Below are 22640 nucleotides of genomic sequence, written 5' to 3'. Positions count from 1 at the left end.
TAGCCCTTGCGAGATTCAATCATCCAATCAACTTAGAGTTCCATCAGGATTTTAAATTGTAAAAATGGCGGACAAGCTGCATGAGTATCAGGGTTTCACTGGTCGTTTCCACTGTATGCGGGAGAAGTACCGGGAACGGGTGTCTAGGTGGAAAGAACAGCATCCTGGAGGGATCCGGGAATCTCTTCGTGACTCTCTCTTCGGGATACCTGGCACTGAAGAGCCTCAGCGAGTATGGCAAGACAGTGAATACAGCGACTTGTATAGGTGAGTACTTTCTAGTAAAGTTTTGAGAACATAAAATGAACTTAAAAAGATATCTTACACAGGAACAGTATGCCAAAAAATAAAAATTGTTATTGACAAGGCTCTTATGCTTACAGCTGTTCATTTACTGCTATTTGCACATCTGCATAAATCATTAATAAAAATATATATTTAGTTAGGTGAATTTTTGAAAGTACTTTTAAGTAAGTATGCGTAATATAATATACTTCCGCGAAGCAAAAAGGAGGGTTATTTTAATAATAGAGTGACTTTATTTTGTCGATCGAATCGAATATTCTACATTTATGACCCTTATTGTATCTAACACTAGAAAAAAAAAATGCACATACCGAAATTAAAATTCACCTTTTTAGCGATTTTTTTCCGTGACTGACTGTAGATTTGTCTCAGATGGCTAATGCAGAAGGCACTAACTATCTTTGGCCAGACAAGTAACATTGTCACATTCAAAGTAGTTTATTAAATTAAATAATTATACTAATGATAGAGTCCCTCTTAACAAATACTTTACTTCCACCAGGAGAAAAAGTCGCATTGAGTTGATGCGCATATCGGCAGCAGTTATGGGCATAGAGTTCTCTTACGCCGGGGAGACAGCTTTCGTGTCCCCCACATTACTCCAGATAGGGGTCCCCCACCAGCAGATGACGCTTGTGTGGGCCCTGTCCCCCATGATCGGCTTCTTCATGACCCCGCTGCTGGGGTCACTCAGCGACCGCTGCCGATCCAAGTTCGGAAGACGACGACCCTTCATAGTGCTTATGTCCATTGGGGTTTTATTAGGTAAGTGTCTTAATAGTCTATATACAACAAGTTGTGTGATTTGAAGTGTCATTATTCTGTGACGTCATTAATTACGTAGATATTGATGCATACGTTTAAGCTGTAAAGCATGACCTTACGAAACTCCACTTTCACGTAAAACTAAGGATTGATATTTTATTCTATATCGTATACCTTTACATAACTTTTACGTCACATTCTATAAAAAGGCTGAAGTCTACAAGGCTACTGTCTGTCGGCGCAGCTTATCTAACTAAGATTGATCATTGTAGGTTTAATTTTGGTGCCGAACGGGGAAGCAATAGGGTATGCTTTAGGAGACCAAGGTCCTGCCAATCGCACGGAGGTTCCTTCCGTGTTGGGGCCGAGAAGTTCTGCATTGGAGAATGATGGCGGGAACTATCACCCCTGGGGAGTGCTGTTCACCGTCCTCGGGACAGTCTTCCTGGACTTCGATGCTGACGCATGTCAAAGCCCGGCCCGGGCCTATTTGCTTGATGTGACAGTTCCAGGTCAGTGATATTTTCACCCCACCCACGCACAAACACACACACACACACAAAAACATACACATACACACATTACTTCACATTACTGATATTTGCAATGCAAATCGTACGACTCCCGAATTAAGTTCTGTTTTTCAGGTGATCTACTTTAATTGTTTGCTTTCGTAGTCCAGTGACTAAATTGTAAAGCTTGCATAAATAGTTTTTAACATAATAATACTGAAACGACTTAATGTATTTAACCATAGATAACAAGAAGTCAGGTGTCTTAAATAATCTCGACGAGATAATAATAATACGAATAAAAGTCTAGACTGGTTTCAATATTATTATTTTGCAACTACTTACTTGTTTAATCTTGTTTTTTTTGACGTTATCATGAAATAGACCAACACTTCCCATATTCCTGTTTCTTTTTCATTCACAATCATAGAGCAACAAGGACCTCCGCTCACAATCATCATCATGTCGTCCAAACCGTATCCGGCGACGGCGACTCCTAAATATCTATCCCGGGTCGTTGTTGTGGTGGGCTCTGATGTGGCTGGCGAAACCGAACTTCGACTTGAAGGTCCGGTCACACGGCACACAATAAAGCTGGCCTAACGAATTTTGTGTGTAGTTATAGGAGGGTTTTGGCCGAGTCTTCCGTATTTGGCGCTTTGCGTCGAGATCTTGTAAACGCTCACAATAGGCTAGTTTCAAACTAGTCAAAGCAGTTACTTTTTAATAAACGTCAAAACACGAAATTTCTATGGAATTTGTATGAAAAAGCACACTATGACATCATAGAAAAACGTGATAAAGTGTCGGACTTATTATTACGTTTTTCTTTATTACTTCATAAATAAGTTAAAATATAAATGTTTTTCGTTTGTTTTAGATCTGTCTTTATTTAGTAGGTAATCAGAATTTCATAATTTATCTAGAACCTCGAACACGAACCCAAATGTATTCATCTAATAAAGTCATAAGATGTTTCATAATGAGACAAGTCAAAAGATCGGTTAGTGAATAATTTCAGGACTTATTTACTTTTTTTTTAACAAGGCGTTGTTTCTTCCGAAAAAAGAAACATAACATAACTCAAAAGGCCACTGCCACTGATAACGTGGCAGATAAAGAGCATGTCTCGAAGATTCTTATTAAAAAATAATTTTATCCTTAACCTATTTAGTTTTAGGCAGTAAGTTTAATTAAATATTTGTTGTGACGTCATGGCATGTGACTCGGGGTATGTGAGGTACCAGTATGTCGCTTCGAAGTCAACTCGTCCCAGCCTTATCACATTGTCTCTGTGATTGATTTATCTGGCTACAACATATTTCGCGGTTTTTCCATCCGGTACTCGAACTTGTTTAGTTTATTTTTACTTTATTTACGTCACGTCTTATATAAATCGCCTGTTTTGAACTTGGCGACAAGGGAATGATACGCTAGATTTGACTGATATCGGGAATACCTACCTAAGTAAATCCCTCAGATTTATCTGCTTGTCATACTAGCCAGCAAAGATTCAGTTTTGTTTAGTAGTTGGTACTGTCACATCACTAATTTAAGAGCCATGCTCTTGTCCGTGTAGCATTCTCCATGCTTGTCTATCAAAGGCCAATTCCTTCACTTCCTTATAAGACACGACGTTCTTTTTAATCTGTTCCATGTAAGCTCTTCTTGGTCTCTCCCTTCCTCTCCTTCCTTGTAGCTTCCCTTCTACGATGTTTTTATTAATTCGTCGTGACATATTAAGTGTCCAATCATCTTGCCTCTTCTGTCCTCAATAACTCTCAATATTTGGCTCTTTTCTCTTACTCTTACTTGCACTTTCTCATTAGTAACTCTTTCAGTCCAATTTATTCTTTCCATCCTTCTACAACACCACATTTCACAGGCCTTAGCGGGGGTTGGTACGGTAGATTGGGGATTTTTTTTTCGGTTTTGTACCTGTACTGAGTTCAGCTGTTGGTCAACATAACATCATTAATTTAAGAGCCACGCTCATGTCGGTGTAGCATTTTCCATTTCAGTCTATCAAAGGCCACAGGTCCTTGAGTTCCCTATAAGACACGATGTTAACCTTTTCTTTAATCTGTTCCAAGTAAGCTTTTCTTGGTCTTCCCCATCCTCTCTTTCCTTCTATGATGTTTTTTAACAAAAAAATAGAAAAAAATAGAAAAGCTTTTTGTACTTACCGGGTCTTACCGGTTACATTGTGTTATGAAGAATGAAGGATACCAACAACTTTGACAAAATGGAGATTAATTATGCAAATACCAATTTGTAGTTAGATATCTTACGGTCACCATCTGCCTACCCCAATCGAACGAGCTGACCTGGATTAAAATGAAGTTCTCAAGTGATTTGCATGTAAGAAGAGCACATAGAAAACTTTTTGTTCAGTTTGCTCAACTGTTTAAAGTTCAGTTCAGTTTTAGTTTCAGTGCGATTTATTGATTTATGCTTTGCTACAGTTGTGAAGTTTCGAAGCCTCTCAAGTTTCATGGTTAAGGGTGCTTGTTGAACTGTCTGTTATTATTTATCATGCATTTGTTTAACCCATACATATTTTATTAGTTCTTTGTATAAAGTCGAAGTCGTCACGACATCTCTTTGTACCACGACGCCTATACATGGGGCACCCAATGAACCGTATCCGCCGGCAGGGACTGGCTGGAGTGCGCACAAGGCAGCGAAAATTGGAACGAGGATTTGGAGGCCTTTGCCCAGCAGTGTGTTCTTGTAGGTTAGAGTAGATTAGATGTGTAAAGTAATATCCCTTAGATGTTTCACTACTGGGCCCTGTATACTTTAGGGTGTGCCCCTTCATGGGTGAGTATTTGACTCCACTTTGCTCACCGCACGTTGGTGCAGATATTTGACAAAATAATGTTGTCTTAAGAAGTTAATTGTTCTTCGAATACATGTCTATGTAATTTGTGTTAATAAATAAATAAATAAATAAATGATTATCGCTATTGTAATAAGTATTATTATTTATAACACATTCCACTTCTACAATATTGACACATAAAACACAACATAGTGTATAATAATCTCACAGTATACATTAGCATACGACGCCATGTCACCAATTCGTTAAGAATACTTCAGTAGCCAGCATTAAGTGGAATATTTTTAATCAGTAAATAAATGTTTGGAGTAGCCAAATATTGAAATGTTGACTTTTCAGTCTGTGTCTTAATTTCCATTTGCGATGAACAAACACTTCAGAGGCATATCAGGCATTTGCCGCGAATCGCTCATAGGCCACTTGACGGACATTATATGTAGCATAACGATGAAAAGAAATACTAAAAACCTTATAAATACTCACCATAACTTGTTATTTTTATTATGGAAATAAAGATACTAATTACCAGATCTTCTATTGAAGAAATTGTTCGCTACACTTCGCTATATAGCCAAGATCCGTAGAAATACATAGAGTACTGCCAGTCTTGTCACCCTTTCTGCACATCCTAAAGTGATGTACTTACTAAGATTGCAGATAAAAATGCTTGATAACATCTAGGCGTCATTAGCAACATTGTATATTGTAAATGTTTCTTTATGTAGTAGGTACGGAACTACGCAGAAAATATAACGTTTAAATTGTTTTATTTTTCAGTATCGGCATCTACATTTTTTTTAACTAACTTCATCATCATCATCATCTGCCCATTAACGTCCCCACTGCTGGGGCACGGTCCTTCCCTATGGATGGATATTGGATAGGGAGATCGAGCCTTAACCGCTGCGCCACCGAGCTCCTCAACTATACTTAGATATACATAATATTAAATAAAGGAAACAAACTACCTTAATATGAAATAGGAAATTATTAAAGTTGTTTGATATTAAAGACAATAGGTGCTCAGAACACAGAACGACTTATTTTTCTTTCTTTTTCAGAGGATCACGCCAAAGGTCTGAGCACGTTCACTGTGATGGCCGGTCTTGGAGGCTTCATGGGGTACGCACTCGGGGGCATCAACTGGGATGAGACACGATTAGGTACAGTCATAGCCATATTATACTAACCCTGTAGATACATAAAATTTGTCACGCTAAGTCACCTTAAGAATAATGACCCTGACATCCGAGACGGTGGTTGGTCATTGACTTTACAACCTATGCGATAGTAGAGGATAACTGTTTTCGCTGTAGAATCTCCCTGATCGCATATGATTGCTTGCTTTGCTAAATAAAATTGCCGATTAAGACTCCGTTTCCACTAAATATGCGAGGAGGAGTACCGAGTGATGTGTTTGATATTTCCTGGTTAATTGAAATTTCTTTATGTATTTGAATTTCTGGACACCGGTCGCAGCAAACTGAGAGCACATACTGATGTTATAGTATCTAACCCTACCACAGGGGTCGATCTTTTCGGGTTGATACAGCAATAAATATAATTGTGTAATCCATACTTGAGTCCTTCATGGTAAAATTTGAGATTTTTTTAAATAAATAAAAATGTCGCCGTACTAGCCTTGAAACAAACCATTTTCCCAATTTCAGGCGATTTCTTCGGAGGTCACGTACGAGCAGTATTCTCTCTGATCACCATCATCTTCGTGGTCTGCGTATCAGCAACGGTCACCAGCTTCAAGGAGATCCCTCTAGCGGAATTAACAGAGCAGGAGGAGTTCAGGAAACTGGCCGAGACTGAACGTGCGCAGGAGAGCTTTGATATAGAAGATGGTATGGAGAAGAATAACTTGAAGAGAGACGCTGCTACGTATGGATCTTTGAATCAACCGGAGGTAAAGTATCCATATTCCCTGATACCACCAGTTATTGAAATATACAGGAAGCTTATAAGGCCTGAGAGAGAGAAGCATGTTTTGCGCGTATCCAACCGGCTGTTTTGTAGTCGATGTGATTATCAATTAATGATACTTTTCTGAAATGGGGCTTCAGTTAAGTTCAAGTCATTATTCTTGTTAGTCTTATTAGCTGGCAATATTTTTTTTTAGGTCTACTGGTATCAGTCCCATTGGCATACCTATACATTTGATTCGGATGGCATTAACTACTTGCTATAAGTCATCTGACTGATCGTGTGATCTTCTTCTTATCGTGTGGGTTGTGAGGTGGAATACCAACCCCACCAACCCTGCCCCCCCTCACCCCCTCACCCCCTCACCGTGTTACCCCTCATCGTGTGATGCGATGTAACTATTAATAGTCCCTAATTTTGATATTATCTGTTTCAGAATATTATACGTTTAATATTGCCCGTTTCAGAACGTAAGCGCGAACGTCCCTCCTACCCACGGCGGCAATCTCTCCCTGCAGCACTACTTGAAGTCCATCGTGGTCATGCCAGGCTCTCTGCGCATCGTGTGCCTGACCAACCTGTTCTGCTGGATGGCACACGTCTGCTACTCACTCTACTTCACAGACTTTGTTGGAGAATCAGTCTTTGGAGGCGACCCGGCTGTGAGTATCTTCAATGTTTTTTTTTTTCTATTTTTTTCAGGAAAGTATAAGCTCACGACTATAATAGTATATATAGACTATGTCGGGATATCCTTATCGGGAGGTACATTGTAAGATGAACTAAGTACCCGCAGTTCACCAAGCTTTCTGTTAGGCCAACGTGATAAGTGGTGAGGCGTGTCGCCGTCTATAATGGTCGAGCCAACTGTGTTAGTGAAAATTGCACTTCAGATAAATTAAGAACTCATTGGTGCAAGTTCGGTACGGGAGTTAGAACCGGCATCCCCCGGCTTCCTGAGCGTCAGACCAATTTGTTCTGCTAGATGGCGCACATATGCTACTAGCTCTATTTTAACGAATTTGTGGGAGAGTCCGTCTTTGGGGTGATCCTGCTGCCAGCTGATAATAAAATGACAGTAGTTATCAAGCATAGCATCACGCCTGTGGCCTTGAAAGGGTAGGCAGAGATGTATAGTACAAATACGCAGTCACTCCTCGCCAGCTTAAGTGCTAAGGGCGAGTCTGTTGCCATCGACCTGCCACAAAACCTAGAAACCACGTGATATCAATTATCTATGATTGAAATATGAATTAAAAGTCACAAAGTCAAATTTAGTGGTTTAGAGCCCGATCCGGGATTCGAACCCGTGACATTAACATGTAAGTCACGCACGAGAACACTCCGAACATCACAAATAGATACCTGTTATATTGTCATCATTAGATGTATGAAGCCTATCATAATTTAATGATTGTGCGCGTCAGGTTTACTTGGTTTAGTCATAGTAAAGGTCCAATTCTTGACATTGCAACTGTCTTCTTCGTCAGGTGCCTCTCCAACTAGTGGAGGTTGGCCATCAGCTCTGAAAGTTTATCCTTATCTCCCGCGAGGCGGAACAGTTTGACCGCACTCGTGATCCCGGTTCACTCCCTGATGTTACGCAACCAGGACTTCCTCCTCCGACCCACATTTCTTTTTCCTGCGACTTTGCCCATTATTATGAGTTGCAGCAGCTCGTTCCTTTCGTGACTTAGCACATGCAACTGTGTCATAGGTAAATTAATCAATTCTTAATACCTACGGCTAAACCATCTTCCAAATTCCAAAATATCTATTGCATTGCTATATTGAAGAATGAGAGATTCGATAATATCATCACATTTGTAGTTATTGCGCACGTCATTTTTGTGTCATAATTACTACATTCTAAAAGCATAGCGCCTGCTGAAAATATAATGCAATGCCACACATTATCATTTCTCTTTTCATAATTCCAGGCGCCAGTTGGCAGCGAGAGTCGCACGGAGTATGAAGCGGGGGTACGCTTTGGATGCTGGGGTATGGCCATGTACTCATTGTCCTGCGCCTGCTATTCTACTATCATTGAAAGACTCATCAAGAGGCTCGGGTGAATGAAAACTTCTTTGTCTCTTAATAGGCTAGGTTCCTACTAGTCAAATCAGTTACTTTTTATTAAACGTCAAAACACGAAATTACTATGGAATTTGTATGAAAAAGCCCACTGTGACGTCATAGAAAAATGTGACAAAATGTCGGACTTATCATTACGTTTTTCTTGATTAAAATTCATAAATCAATTAAATAGAAAAAAAAGTTTTTTTTAGTTTTACCCTCTTTATTTAGTAATCATAATTTCATAATTTATCTTGAATCTAGTACCATAAAATAAATAATAGTACTACGTACACTCGTGTGTACGCTGCATTGGGTCGTCCCAATGCAGGGCAAAAAGTCAAAGATCTAAGATCTGTTTGATCACATGCTGAAAACCGTCTGACAGCCTATTGTGAACTAAGCCAGTAGATGGGCTATCAGATAATTTATTAGCACGTAATAAATAAAATCTAGACTCTATATAAATATCTCCCCATTGGTCCTGCCGGTTAGTGTAGTATATGCTATCTATGCAAATCCAATCTACAAGTTATTAAATGTTCTACACTCCCACAAACATCGATCAGTCTCTTTGAAATTATATTATGTATGGTTTTTGGATGAATCAGTCCATAAGCCAATTCAATTCACATCAGGGGTCTTACATCGAGAAATCCAATATTTCAACGTCTGCACACCGGAATTTCATTTCTATAATATAATAAGTGTTTATCCCCTTCAGGCAAATAAGGAGATGATTCTATGAAAGCACATTTCGGTTCGTTTTCCACAAAGAATTTAATTAGACTCGATAGCTAAAGAGATTTTTCGACGTCTACCTCATAAATCTATTCAAATATCGTATTGCGTTCTTATTACAACAAAATTTTGGTACAAAATGTAAACTCTGTACCTACCTATCCACACACACACACAAACACACACACACCATTTTTCATAACTAGGTATCTATTTTTACTTTTCTTTATTACTCTTCAGTATTTTAGTAGACGCAGCATGGTTGATACGGGTTGCACCTAGTTTGGCTGCAGAGGCTTATGAAATTTACTTAAAACGTATATTTAGCCTAAGAAATTTTGTTATGCACTGTACTAAGTTTTTGTGGAAATAAACTAAATACTTTTATGCGAATTAAAAATATTTCAATAATATTCGTAATATTTATACATACTTATACGTTTCGGCCATGTTGCAAATGGACTTACTGCGAGACTAATTAATATAATATCTGAGCCCTAGGTCAGTCATGAGCAATATCATGTACCCACTTTAGAACCCTGTCTCACTGTCACTTTTGACATTTAATAAAACGTACGGTTTAATTTGTCAAAAAAGTTAATGTGACATGGTTTCAAAGTGTGTACCTACATTTATATTAGTACTCGTGATAGTACTCTACTTAAATACTACTTTAACTAACCTATGTTTTTTATCTATTTAATGGCGTAGGTTTTAAATATGGAATTATTTATAAAATCGACTAAAACACATTGTTAAACAAATATATCGATTCCTTTTATTATAATAATTAATACATGACTAAGTATCGCAAAATAGTTCAATTTCACAAAGCTGATCAATTTACGGTTAGGTATACCAAAACAGGGTTAATAAAGTATTAGGATAATGTACTTCCTAATTGGATTACTTATCGCGGGCTTCGTGTCATGTACGACCCAAATATAAGTTAAGCGAAATGTTCCAATTTGCCTGTTTTAGTATTTAAATAAAGAGATGTTTAAGATCATAAGTGAGTTTAGAAGTAGGTATTCTATTCTGAAGTAGTCAGAACGTGAAATTATTCTTTTTTGGCGTGGCTTGTTGTAAATTTGCTGTAGATGGCATTAACTACTTGGCCGGGACGTGAAATCAATAATCATATTATATACTTAATGGATTTCCGAGCTGCTTTACCTTTACTTCATGGTTATGGTACTCCGTGGTAAGCATATAATTAATGTCAACACTAACACTGAACTTATTTTGTTATATATCGTAATAAAGTTTGGAGCAAATGGTTTTGCAGCGTGCCACCAAATCATGCACTGTCAGCTCTCCTGACAGCTACACTAGCGCCACCTACAACTCTATTCGGGATGGATAACCAGCCCCAAATCAATATTAGAAAGGAAAAAGAAAGAAAGAAACTTTTATTATATAGGGATATCTACCACAGTAACAAATATAAAACCAAACATAAAGAAATGCAAAGAAACCTAAAATATCAAAAGCTAAACAGCTACCAACTTAATATGACAGGCCCCGTTACATATAGTATTATATTTTTTTTTTTATTTACACTTTAATAATATGTACTAGTGGGATCGTATAGGCTAAATAAGATAAGAAGAATATGTACTAGAACTAATTACAACAACATTAAATCCACCACAGGCTTCGTCAAAACACTCATACACATTTGTGTTATTTTACACATATTAACAAAAGAAACAGATGTAACAATTAGGTGAGCTCATATATTAAAGAGTTATGTTCCAACCAGCCTTGCATGGTGTAATAGGTAATTTTATGTGATTACTTTACCCTTCAACTTGACATGACGCATGTAAACAGCGGCCTGCATAGACCAGACTATCTAGTAACAAGATCATCCCTTGACTTTCACTCGACACTCGACACTGCTTCTTCCTTCACTTATCAGGTTTCTACTCATTAAGAAATCAATACGCACTTTTAATGCCAGTTTATCAGTACGTTGGTTGTATAATCATTTTGTTGGATTTGAAAATTAGCATTTAACGTTAGCCGCATTATACTAGGGTACTAAAGATACATTTTAAATCCTTTATTCGTAATATTGTCTTCGCCTAGCCAAGCAAGATTCAATCGAATTATTTGATAATTGGTTGGATTCAATTTTGATTGGCTGTCAAACACATAATCACACGTTCACCGCTTGTTAATTTATTATTTGCAATTCAGAAATACAAAATAATATTAGGAAGTCGCTTTGAATTCATATTTTCATAATAAGGAGCGGGTACTACAATATATCATTCCAAGAATTTGAATACAAGCAGCGTACTCAATTTGGTACAAAGAGAGATCGTTATTTTTTACATTTTGTATAGTAATGAGTCAACGCTGAGAACTGGGTCGTGTTTGGGTTCAAGAGAAATAGAGACCGATCTAAAAGTAATGAAAAACATTTACCTTTTTCGAATTTTAATCAAGAAAAACGTAATAATAAGTTCGTCTTTTTATCACGTTTTTCTATGACGTCACAGTGTGCTTTTTCATACGAATTCCATAGTAATTTCGCGTTTTGACGTTTAGTAAAAAGTAACTGATTTGATTAGTTGGAAACTACCTTACTACAAAGAAACAAGCGACGCCGGGGATACACTAGATCTACGTCTAGGTGTTTGTACAAAGCTCGGCATTCTGCAGGTTTGTATAAAGCCCCAGGCAAGGAAATAATAAGATAGGGGTTTTGTATAATCCAACGACTAAAACTCCCTTTATATACTAAGTATCCTTTTTGATTCCAGCGTGCAAAATGATATGATTAAAACAACGGACCTTAAAGGTGAAGATACACATCATCACCATCATCACCAGCCCATTAACGTCCCCACTGCTGGGGCACGGGCCTTCCCTATGGATGGATAGGGAGATCGGGCCTTAAACCACCACGCGGGCCCAGTGCGGATTGGTGGTTATTAACGACTGCTAATGCAGCCGGGACCAACGGTTTAACGTGCCTTCCGAAGCACGGAGGAGTTCGAGATGAAAACTTTTTTTTTTTGTGGTCACCCATCCTATGACCGGCCTTTGTGAAAGTTGCTTAACTTGAACAATCGCAGACCGAGCGCGCTGACCGCTGCGCCGAGCTCCTCAATGCTTAGGAAATGTTGTTTTGGATAACAATCACTTTTTTCGATTCATCGGGCTTCCACGTAAATAGATAAATGAACCCAATACGTAATATTACGTGTCAAAATGATAAAAGTTCCGGAAAAGCGTTGAGAGCTCTCAGCGTTCTGTACTGGTTCAGTAGGTAATGCAATTTCAGGCAAATATACAATATACAATATCACGTTAATATACAACATAAGCTCACGACTATATTCCTAATTGGGCTAATCAAGAAAGAAAGAAAGAAAGAAAGAAACATTTATTACTTCCGGACACCACAGACACAGACACAGACAGACAGGTACATTCAACACAGGACAAAAACCACACGTAATCAATACACAGAAAAAAAAGAACAAAACGAAAAGAAAACCAAGATCAAAAATTATTAACAAAAAAAAAGAAAAACAAACCAAAATCATAACAATAATAATAATAATAAAAGTAAGTAATCAGAGGTTAGTATGATCCTGCAGTCAAATTGTTTATGTAATTTTGCAGGACATTGCATTTATAACTAGTGTTACTTAAGGCTTAATAATAGTAAATAAATAAAATCCATCGCAAGGTGAACTCAGCACCTACGCCTAAGTTACGTAAAACGCTAGTAAAGCGCTTCGCATCGTCCTTCATTATGCGCACTGCTAGGGAGTGGAATTCTTTGCCGTCTTCTGTATTTCCGAATACATATAACCCGTGTGCTTTCAAGGCCAAAGTGGACAGGCACCATCTGAGCGGGCCATCTTAGGCCTCGTCAATGCTTTCGGGCAAGTCAGGGGCCAAGAGCAAAACCATCAATAGTAATTTTTTTTTAATTTATTGCGGCTTTGGTTACAAGACCATTGGCCGAAAAGTGGAACATGAATAACATGAAAATGACAAAATTGAGTCAACTTAAATTAAGCTATATTAAAAACAACAAAGAAAAGAAAAAAATATAGAATATGAACTTAACAAATATTAGACGGCACATTAACCATCAATAGTAAAAAAAGTTAAAAAAAAATAAAATTATTAGCTATGGCAAATTCTACGTAGATACATATCAAAAATGATGTGTGTAAGTACCTACTAGAATTATAAGGAGGTATGCACAACTCCTGCATCTTTTCAAGGCTCAACAATATTTTTACCCAGTGTCATGATAAAAAGGGCTGAAAAGTTTCCGCAGTTCTTGATTCGACCTTTGATATGGTAATATGGGAAAAAAGTCCTACAAAGGGGACGGAACTTTGTCTTAAGTTTTGCAGCTTTAAAAGGAGATATGAAGTCAATCCTAATTACTTATATAAGGCAATATTTTTCCCCTGTAAACATATTACATTTCTAAAAGAACGTTTCACTGTAGTAAGTATAGAATTACGAGCTTAACGACGCCTATAAATTCTCAAGAAAACTATGGTAGGAAATAATAAACGAAACGTAAATTTGATTACTTGGCCAATCACTGATACTCTTAAACGATATAACTGCGTTGTATCGTAAGAGATACGTATTTGAACACATCTCAAAACTTTTATACATCTTTATCCAGCACATTAAACTTTACAAGCAAAATAAAAGTATAGAAAACGATAGAACAATGTTAAACTGGATCGTAGCTTTTTATCACCAACTAGAGAATATTGAATATTATGGAGCAATCTCTGCGAGACACTATCTCGTAAAAACTTGAACACTGCTACTCTTATAAATGGAAATATGAGTATATTCATTCATTTATTTATTTGCATCATATATATTATACAGGGTGACCCAAAAGTTCACGTTCGAAATAAAAAAATAGATAGAGGGGCTCATTGGCTACCAGAAACACCTCTATGTATGTTCAGCGATTATTTATGGTTTGGGAGATATGACCCATTTTGTTTTCTGAAGTCAGAAATAAATATTTCTGAAGTAAGGTCAAAATGATATTAAATAGTTATTTCTGAAGTAAAGTAGAAAATCTTGAAAAAGGTACCATAAATAGAAATGGGCCAAATCTCCTAAACCATCAATCAATCAATCCTTTCCTGACCGTATTCGGCCACAGCGACTCGACAAATAATGAGAGCGTCGTTCGTGTGCTCTCAAGTGACTGACATATCCAACTTTAGCATTAAATGTACGACCGTATTCAATGCACGTCAGCACTCCTCCTACATAGTTATAACTAGAAGCCGAGCCATTTGCGCAGGAAATATTATAGTGCAGACAGTGTGCGCGCGAACACAGATGCACTCTTGCCCCTACCGCCCTGTATCCAATGGAACGGGGAGCCGCTACGATCGGAGAACGGTAGGAACGGTATCAGCATTAGCAAGGCCTCTAACGCTGCGGACCGAAAGCTAGCAAGCTAGGTTTTGTGACCGATCGGGATCATCAGCCGATCTTAACGGGAGACATCCGTAATAGGAGTGGTGAGGAAGGGGGAAAAGGATACTACTGCCACAGGAGAAAGAGGGACGTGACAGTAGTAGCTAGAGCAGTTCGGGGTCGCATACCCGTAGCGATTCTCTACCGACCAGTACCGGACAGATATCTGGCAGAACCACCCTCTGAACGAACCCACCCTAAACCATAAATAATCGCTAAACATACATGGGGGTGTTTTTGGTACCCAATGAGTCCCTCTATCAATTTTTTCATTTGAACGTGAATTTCTGGGCCACCTTGTTTGAAAAGGTCTTAAAATTAAGTATAGTGTCAGTACATAACACTAATTGGACATCGAAAATTGACATAGTAATTATATATGTATAACAAGAAAAGAGGAATGTCATTAAACTGACATTGTTGATGTATAAAAGCTCCGTTTTGCCATGAAAGATGGACGAACAGTCAGACAGACACACATATTTTCCCATTTATAATATTAGTATGGATATGATGATGATGTGATCCAGCCGAATTCGGCTACGGATATAAAATTATTGCTCAAGTTGCTACAAAAATCTTTTTTGACTATTGTACTCGTATAGATATGCTTGGAAATTTTAAGTTTTCTATCGAAACAACTGATTGGGCCCCACAGGGTCGTCGACGTCGAGGTAGACCACGACGACGGTGGAGGGACGAGCTGGACGCCTTCCGGCACACCTGGCGGAACGATGCCCGGGACAGGGAGGGTTGGAAAGAGAAGGGGGAAGCCTGTGCCCAGCAGTGGGACATTGATTAGGCTACAGAAAAAAAAAATCTAAACTAACGAGAGTCTTTTCTGTTAACACAACTTTTTTCAGTTAACACAACCATTATTAACTAGCTCAATAACTAGCTCGATCTAATAGGGAAGTACCCGTATTTCTCAGTGAAACTGGTATGAAATAATACTTAAATCCGTTACTACGATTCCGAGTATCTTCTTTCTAATACTGTTTTAGAAGGGCTCTATTCTGTCTGTTCCATCATAAAAATATCCAATATTTTATGGAACCTCTCTGAGTCACCTTGGACGACATAAATGTCATAGGTGCTTATAATATATTACCTACTTATAAATTTATGATGGGTAAAAATGAGTGAGTAGGATAAATACAATTTTGCAATGTACCAAAGTAAGTAATAAATAAAGTATTAATATTATTATTTATAATGTTCCTTTCATATCTTCAAGGTTCCTTTCACAAGCAAATTTTTGCTTAAAGTGAGCCTCCGTATACTACGATACGACTATGATAATGAAATATTATTTGTATTTTATTTTTTTTATATCTCGGGACTATTACGTCCCGGACTTTTGGAAGGCGTGGGAGGTACCTTTTAAGACACATTTTGTGAACTTAATAAATGAAGTTAAGAAGTAAGAAGGAAAACAAAACCTAATGCCACAGTGAAACACAGTGGAGGAATACGTATGCTCCGTATCGTCCGCTATTGATTGGGAGACCTATGCCGCCGAATGCGACATAGAAAATATAAATCTGTTTATTGTTAAAATAGCAAGAATTTTGAGTAAATATGTGAAGTTGACAGACAACCTTAGAGGGAATGCTGCAAACAGGGACGCGGCGCAAGTCAATTGTTTTATTTATTTTCTTTTTAATACCCTTTTTAATGTCCTAGTATAAATCAATTGTATAGATATCAGTATAGATATAGACAGTTGTATATCAATTCACACCATGGTGGCTCCACCATGGTCACGTCACCAAGAAAATGTGTGCAGTCGACATTTATCTTGTTGTGCAACCACATGGTATCCTAGTAAGATAGAGCATAGTTTTGATAATTTATTTATAAAAGATAGATAGATAAAATACTTTATTGAGCACAATGGACATACTGAAAACTGAACACTGGAAAGATTGTATTATACACAGGAGAACATAAAGATACATACATTACACACAAGAGAGACAAAATTTGTGGAGTCAATGAAGGGTTTCACTTCGAACTTGCCAGGGACAAGTCTGATTTTGATGAGTTTTTTTCTTTTGTAGAGGTAGTTTTTATATCATTTAAAATCATTGTTTGTTTTGTTCGTGTTTACCTTATTTTACACAAACACAGAGGAGCTCGGTGGCGCAGCGGTAAATGCGCTCGGTCTGCAATTGACGAAGTAAAGCAATTTTCGCAAAGGCCGGTCATAGGATGGGTGACCACAAAAAAAAATCATCTCGAACTCCTCCGTGCTTCGGAAGGCACGTTAAGCCGTTGGTCCCGGCTGCATTAGCAGTCGTTAATAACCATCAATGCGTACTGGGCCCGCGTGATGGTATAAAGCCCGATCTCCCTATCCATCCATAGGGAAGGCCCGTGCCCTAGCAGTGGGGACGTTAATGGGCTGATGATGATGACACAGACACTACACATTGAAGTTATCATACACGCGCATCTGTCGTAGATGCGCAACTAAAGTAAGTCCGAGGGGGGTGAGGTAAACCTAGCTCAGCCGTTGGTGGGGAGCGGAGAATTGCCGTTCTATACATAGTATTGTGAGTATTATGCCTTGTTCTATATCTTGGCACTAATTTAACCTATTTTTCTTCCAGCGCTAAGAAGGTGTACGTGGGCGGCCTGTGCACATACAGCTGCGGCATGTTCATGCTGTGCGCGATCCGCGCCCGCGCAGCCGTACTGCTGTTCAGCTGGACGGCCGGCGTCATGTACTCCACGCTCTTCACCATGCCATACCTGCTGGTCGCGCATTATCATGCTACTGGGACGGTAAATTATGTTACTTCAAACTAATAAAAAAAACATAGGTGGTTCTGTAGTACACCAGTTTGCTTCTCAAACGGGGAAATTAAGTAAATAAAAAAAAAAAAAATACCACTACGAACCCCGGTGCTGGACTTGCACCAATGATTTATACAATCTTAAGCGCAGTTTTCACTAAGAATGTTGCCTCGACCATTATAGACGGCGATACGGCTCACCTTCTATCACGTTGGTAAAACAGAAAGCTCGGTGAGGTTTGGGTACCTAGTTCATCTTACGATGGATGTATCTCCGACTACCTTAACGTAGTTATGAGCATTTGTTATGTTATGTTAAGTCACATCCACAAGTCACGCCTAAAAGCCTTATCAAGGCAGGCATAGATGCATATTGACGAAAGTTAAATTTGCAGCTATTTTTGGTGTAATAATTGTTGGATAACTGAGATTAGTGATATTTTTGAATCTGAAAAATAGACTTGCCCACACAAAACACCGACCAAAGGAAAAGTACTTACAGGATTGTTGAATTTGGTTTCTTCTGACCCCGGGGTGCTCTGGAGACTGCTAGTGCACTTTCAGATTAAGTTTAAACAGCACAACTTGAATTAATATACTTTTATGTTATTTTACTTGTACAGAGACGCGCGACGGCGGTAGTCGAGTCAACTTTCTTTTTCTTTTTTCGTGGCTTGGGGTGGCGGGAGTTTTTGGAAGGGAATCATGGTCGGTGTCCTAACAATGATAAATACATAATAGGTGCATAGTGACAAACGCATTAATTTATGAACAAAAAGTTACGATCCAAAGCTCTGAAACATTGTATGATAATTTTCATTGAGATTGTATTTAATAGCTATTTATTCCATATTACACGGTATAGGCAGCACTTACTTATTACTTATACAAATCGATTAGCATATCGAATTCTTTCTTTGAAACAAGACATTTCAAATGTAGTGAACATTAAATTTTATTAATTGTTCTGTTTTATGCGTAGGTAGCGTGACTGACTCAATCGATTACTGCCAACCCGCTTATTACATTCGAATCAATTCCCACTCACACTGTGTTGATATTGGTATATGCGGGCCTGTTTCCGCAACTCGACCTCAAATAGTTACTTGCGTACTTTGCGCTAGTCCTGAACTTTTATCCACCTAGTCCAAATTTCCTAGCCAAAGGTGTGCCCTTTAGATAGGTTCCGAGGTAGGTACTTGATCAGGTTTAGTCCACCCTAGACTTTAGAGGTTCTTATTTTAAATTTAAGTATATCTACAAGCATTATTTGTATATCGCGCAAGTTGTATTTACACATGTTTCTCATAAACTAATATATTATAGCTCGCACACACATAACTAACATATAGCGTAGTGTCTTATGGGGATGTCAAGGAATTGGCCTTTCATGGACTAGAATGGAAATGCTACGCGGCAAGAGCGTGGCTCTTAAATTGATGATGATGAACATATAGCTGGATACATGATAACGTCGATGTTTGCCTGTCCTCTTCGATACTATTTAACTGTATCCTAAACATGAATACATATGAAATTAGTATATGAACAGGATAAGCATGAAACAATACCATAAATACCATATGAAAACACTGTCTATTTTCCTTATTACATCGAGCGCAGGCTTTCCCGTTTTTATACAACAGTATTTGTTTTAAAAAACTACAATTCAATACCATTAAATGATTTCGGTGTGAGTGGCGGTGTATTGACCAGTGTAATAACAGTGCCAGCCGCCAGCCTATAGTTATCCGATAAAATATTCAAACTGTTCTTTACGTCGCGACAGCCCATACATAATGGATCCCAGCTTCAAACAGATTCTGTCACAAACTTCACCCTTTAATTACTATTCGATAAATGCAGTCGCTAGATAAAATGTTTTCCGAGAGCGTTCATGATGAAAAGTATCCATTACACACGAATACAATAATTTATTGCCGAAATTCGTACTCCGTTCAATGTTGCCTACTTATCCAGGTCAGGTGTGAACGTGATCAGTCACCTTATCGACAAATAACCTGTCGTCGTTATTTATAGCTTCTATCCTCTCGTACTCTTCATTCTTATTTATTTTGTCTACGTTTTGTTCAGGTGATTCAACAAAGCCGATATTTGCTTACATAATTTGGGGAGTTACCTACATTTCTTGCTTGCTTGCCTAATATGTTGAGATGGCGAGAAAAGTAGCAACAGATTGATACAATGTTGCTATAACGTATATTACAGCTTTCTTATTTCTTTTTTAACTTAATTTACTTCATCGAGTATCTTAGATTATTATTCAATGTAAACATCGCAGTATTAAGCGTAAGTATTTATTAAACAAGAACGCGTATATAACGAATTTACAATAACTACTTATGCTTATTTTAGATGTCAGCTTTGACCACAGGTTGATTTTAACTACTCTTGAAATCCCTTTTATAATTTTCCGGCCAAGTAGTTAATGACATTTGTGGCAAATTTACAAATAAGTCACAAAAAAGACTACTACACGGCAAAAAAAAGATTTGATTTTTAATTTGTTACGTTTAATCTCCAGTGGGACAACGCAGGCGGCGGGTGCGGTCAGGAGCGCGGCATCGGCACGGATGTGGCTGTGGTTAGCAGCTGTGTCTTCGTGGCGCAGCTGCTCGTCTCCTTCATCATGGGGTTCGCTGTCAAGGCGATGGGCTCCACCGCTGCTGTGGTGGCCGTCGCCGCCGCCCTAGCAGCCGCTGCAGCTTTCACTGCTACTAAAATTACCTATCTTGACCTGTAAATACTGACTTCATCGAGGCTTATGTTCCTGATGTTTTAGCTAGCTTACTGTTAGTGTGAGAAAGCTTTTTTTAAAATATTACAATTATGCAAACAACTTTCTAAGAAATTCTTCCGATTGCCACATCCGTGGTGTCGTGGTGGCTTGGTGGCGAGCTGCTGTCTCCTTCATAAATAGCTTCGCTGTCAAGGTCATGGTCTCCACTGCTGTTGTGATCACCGTTGCCCTAGCTGCTGCTGCAGCTGCCGCTTTCACTGCTACTAAAAATATATACCTTATCATGTAAATAGATACCTAAAATTTAAAGATATTTTCCTACTTTAATTCGCATTCACATTCTATGAAATGGTTTTATTGAATTAATCAAATTACAAAACTCGGATGAACAACTTCCTAGAAACTTCTTCCGTTTTAAATGGTAACCTCTCGATGATAATTTAATATATTTACCACATCAAAACCTATATCATTATAAATAGAGATTCATTTCCAATAAGCTGTTTATAGGTGTTCTTAGTTTTACAAGTATCTTCTATTCTATAGGATGTGAATCATATAATACCACTAATATTGTATGACTGTACATCGTGTAGTGGATTTATTCTGTGTCAAACACATTCGAAGCGAACTTGTATGGCTTTTGTAATCGAGATAAAAGGATTGTTCCGTCTGGACTATTTGATTGTCGAATACTAGATCTATAGAAACCTTACTAACGTACGTTAGTTCCTATTGTGGTATTCATGACATTCTGCTCTCTATATGAACTACTTATTTCATATGTATCCACACTGCAAATATTGCGTATGTTTATGTAAGTATTTATTGAATGTTCAAAACTTAAACGGTATCAAAGAATCTAAATATAAAATAAGACTGTATAATTAATTCAAATATTAATCTATCTGTTTTTTGATATATAAACCTTTATCATTGTTACTTGTGAAGATGTCTATTATTGATATGAATATATTTAATTGATTGTTTTAGTAGACAGTACTGTAAATACGTATCGTGGTAACTACTACATAATTATAATAAATGGTTGATAAAGAATTTGTTTACCTTTTATCCATGGTCCTTCTGTAAGTTTACTATGCCAATGCAAAAACAAATCTAGAAATAAGTCAGTAAGTTGTGTCTGTTTGACAACGCAGGATTTTGGGTCTGGGTGCCCCTAGCCTAAACCTGTGGTAAGGGCCACATTTATCTATAAGTCCATTTGTGGCGGGGGCCACAAATATCGTGGAGGCCTCTAGGTTATAACCTCCTATGTAGCCTAGGCTTAAAAGCGGTGCTGCTGTCTGAATACGTTATTATCGTTTTGGAAGATGCTCAAGAATCTCGTCCAGTCGTTATTACTGCACAATGGAAACACACACCATAATTACTGCCAGGAAGGGGTTTGCGAGCTGAAAGGGCATATTAATGCTAGGTATATAACAAGTTAGATCCAACAATACTTTATATAATGTCAATGAAACAGTGTCAAATCAAAGATGAAAGTTCTGAATACTTTGTGGAGGAGGTTGACCCAAACTAACGCTTTAGATAAATCCAGTGGGCAATATGAAACTGCCTTCTTTGAGGACGTGTACAGAGTGTTATACATTACAGGTAGGTACCTAATTGTAGGTTTTAAATATAAAGATCTGAACAAGTGAAGAATGAAGGGGAGGAAAAGCTTGAGAAACTTTGTCTAATCAAGGTGCTAGTTTTGATGGAAGTTTTAAATGTAATCAAAAATCGTTAAGGATTGTAAGAAGTCATCTATCATCTTCATTTTATGTCAATTTAAATAAATGGGCTTCAAAAAGTTTCGTTGGGAAGTTGGCTGTTATAATTATAATGCGATGTAAAGCTAACTTAAGCACAACCGTTGAGTGGACAATACAATACATAATTATAGAGTAAACCACTGTTCCAAAATATTGCGTTGTTAGTAGACGAGAGTATTAAATATCGTGATGTAATGGGTATAAGTGAATCTCTTGTACAGTACCTATGCTCCGTATAACTTCCGATCAATTGGGAGAGGCCTGCGCCCAACAATGGAACGTAATACGCTGTTATTTACGTTTGTACAACTATAGGTACTAGTACAAAAGATTAGGAAAGCTATGCAAGTAAAGTACGTATTATAAAAAGGGCTTGAACGCTCTACCGTTATCATACCGGTATAAATTGCGGTTCCGATTTTAAGTATCAATATATAATCGGTATCGTAATACATACCGGTATGATAACGGTAGCGTCACCTTATCTACAATCCTTATGGTAATTCATACCGGTATGATAACGGTAGCGTAATGTTATAATAATCGGTATCGTAATACATACCGGTATGATAACGTTAGCGTCACCTTATATACAATTGGTATCGTAATATATACCGGTAT

The 22640-nt window shown here is 37.9% G+C and overlaps 1 protein-coding gene across 1 annotated transcript; it reads left to right on the top strand.

The window, feature by feature from the left end:
- Positions 1–64: 64 nt before the first annotated feature.
- Positions 65–21161, top strand: LOC126369864 (proton-associated sugar transporter A). Its single transcript, XM_050014451.1, has 9 exons — positions 65–267; positions 809–1071; positions 1344–1583; positions 5490–5591; positions 6099–6343; positions 6828–7022; positions 8301–8431; positions 17292–17466; positions 20023–21161. Exons 1-9 carry the CDS (start codon positions 65–67, stop codon positions 20239–20241), a joined length of 1773 nt encoding a protein of 590 aa, XP_049870408.1. The 3' UTR covers positions 20242–21161.
- The last annotated feature ends 1479 nt before the right edge of the window (positions 21162–22640 follow it).

Source organism: Pectinophora gossypiella, chromosome 9 (assembly GCF_024362695.1).
Source record: "Pectinophora gossypiella chromosome 9, ilPecGoss1.1, whole genome shotgun sequence".
Taxonomy (NCBI): Eukaryota; Metazoa; Arthropoda; class Insecta; order Lepidoptera; family Gelechiidae; genus Pectinophora; species Pectinophora gossypiella.
This window is presented reverse-complemented; position numbering and strand designations above follow the sequence as displayed.

What these genes read in the sequence shown, in the direction of transcription:
- LOC126369864 (XM_050014451.1), top strand. Translation starts at nt 65, where the DNA reads ATGGCGGACAAGCTGCATGAGTATCAGGGTTTCACTGGTCGTTTCCAC. An exon ending in GCTTGATGTGACAGTTCCAG is followed by an intron (nt 1,584 to 5,489) that starts GTCAGTGATATT and finishes TTTCTTTTTCAG; the next exon opens with AGGATCACGCCAAAGGTCTG. An exon ending in AGACTCATCAAGAGGCTCGG is followed by an intron (nt 8,432 to 17,291) that starts GTGAATGAAAAC and finishes TTTTTCTTCCAG; the next exon opens with CGCTAAGAAGGTGTACGTGG.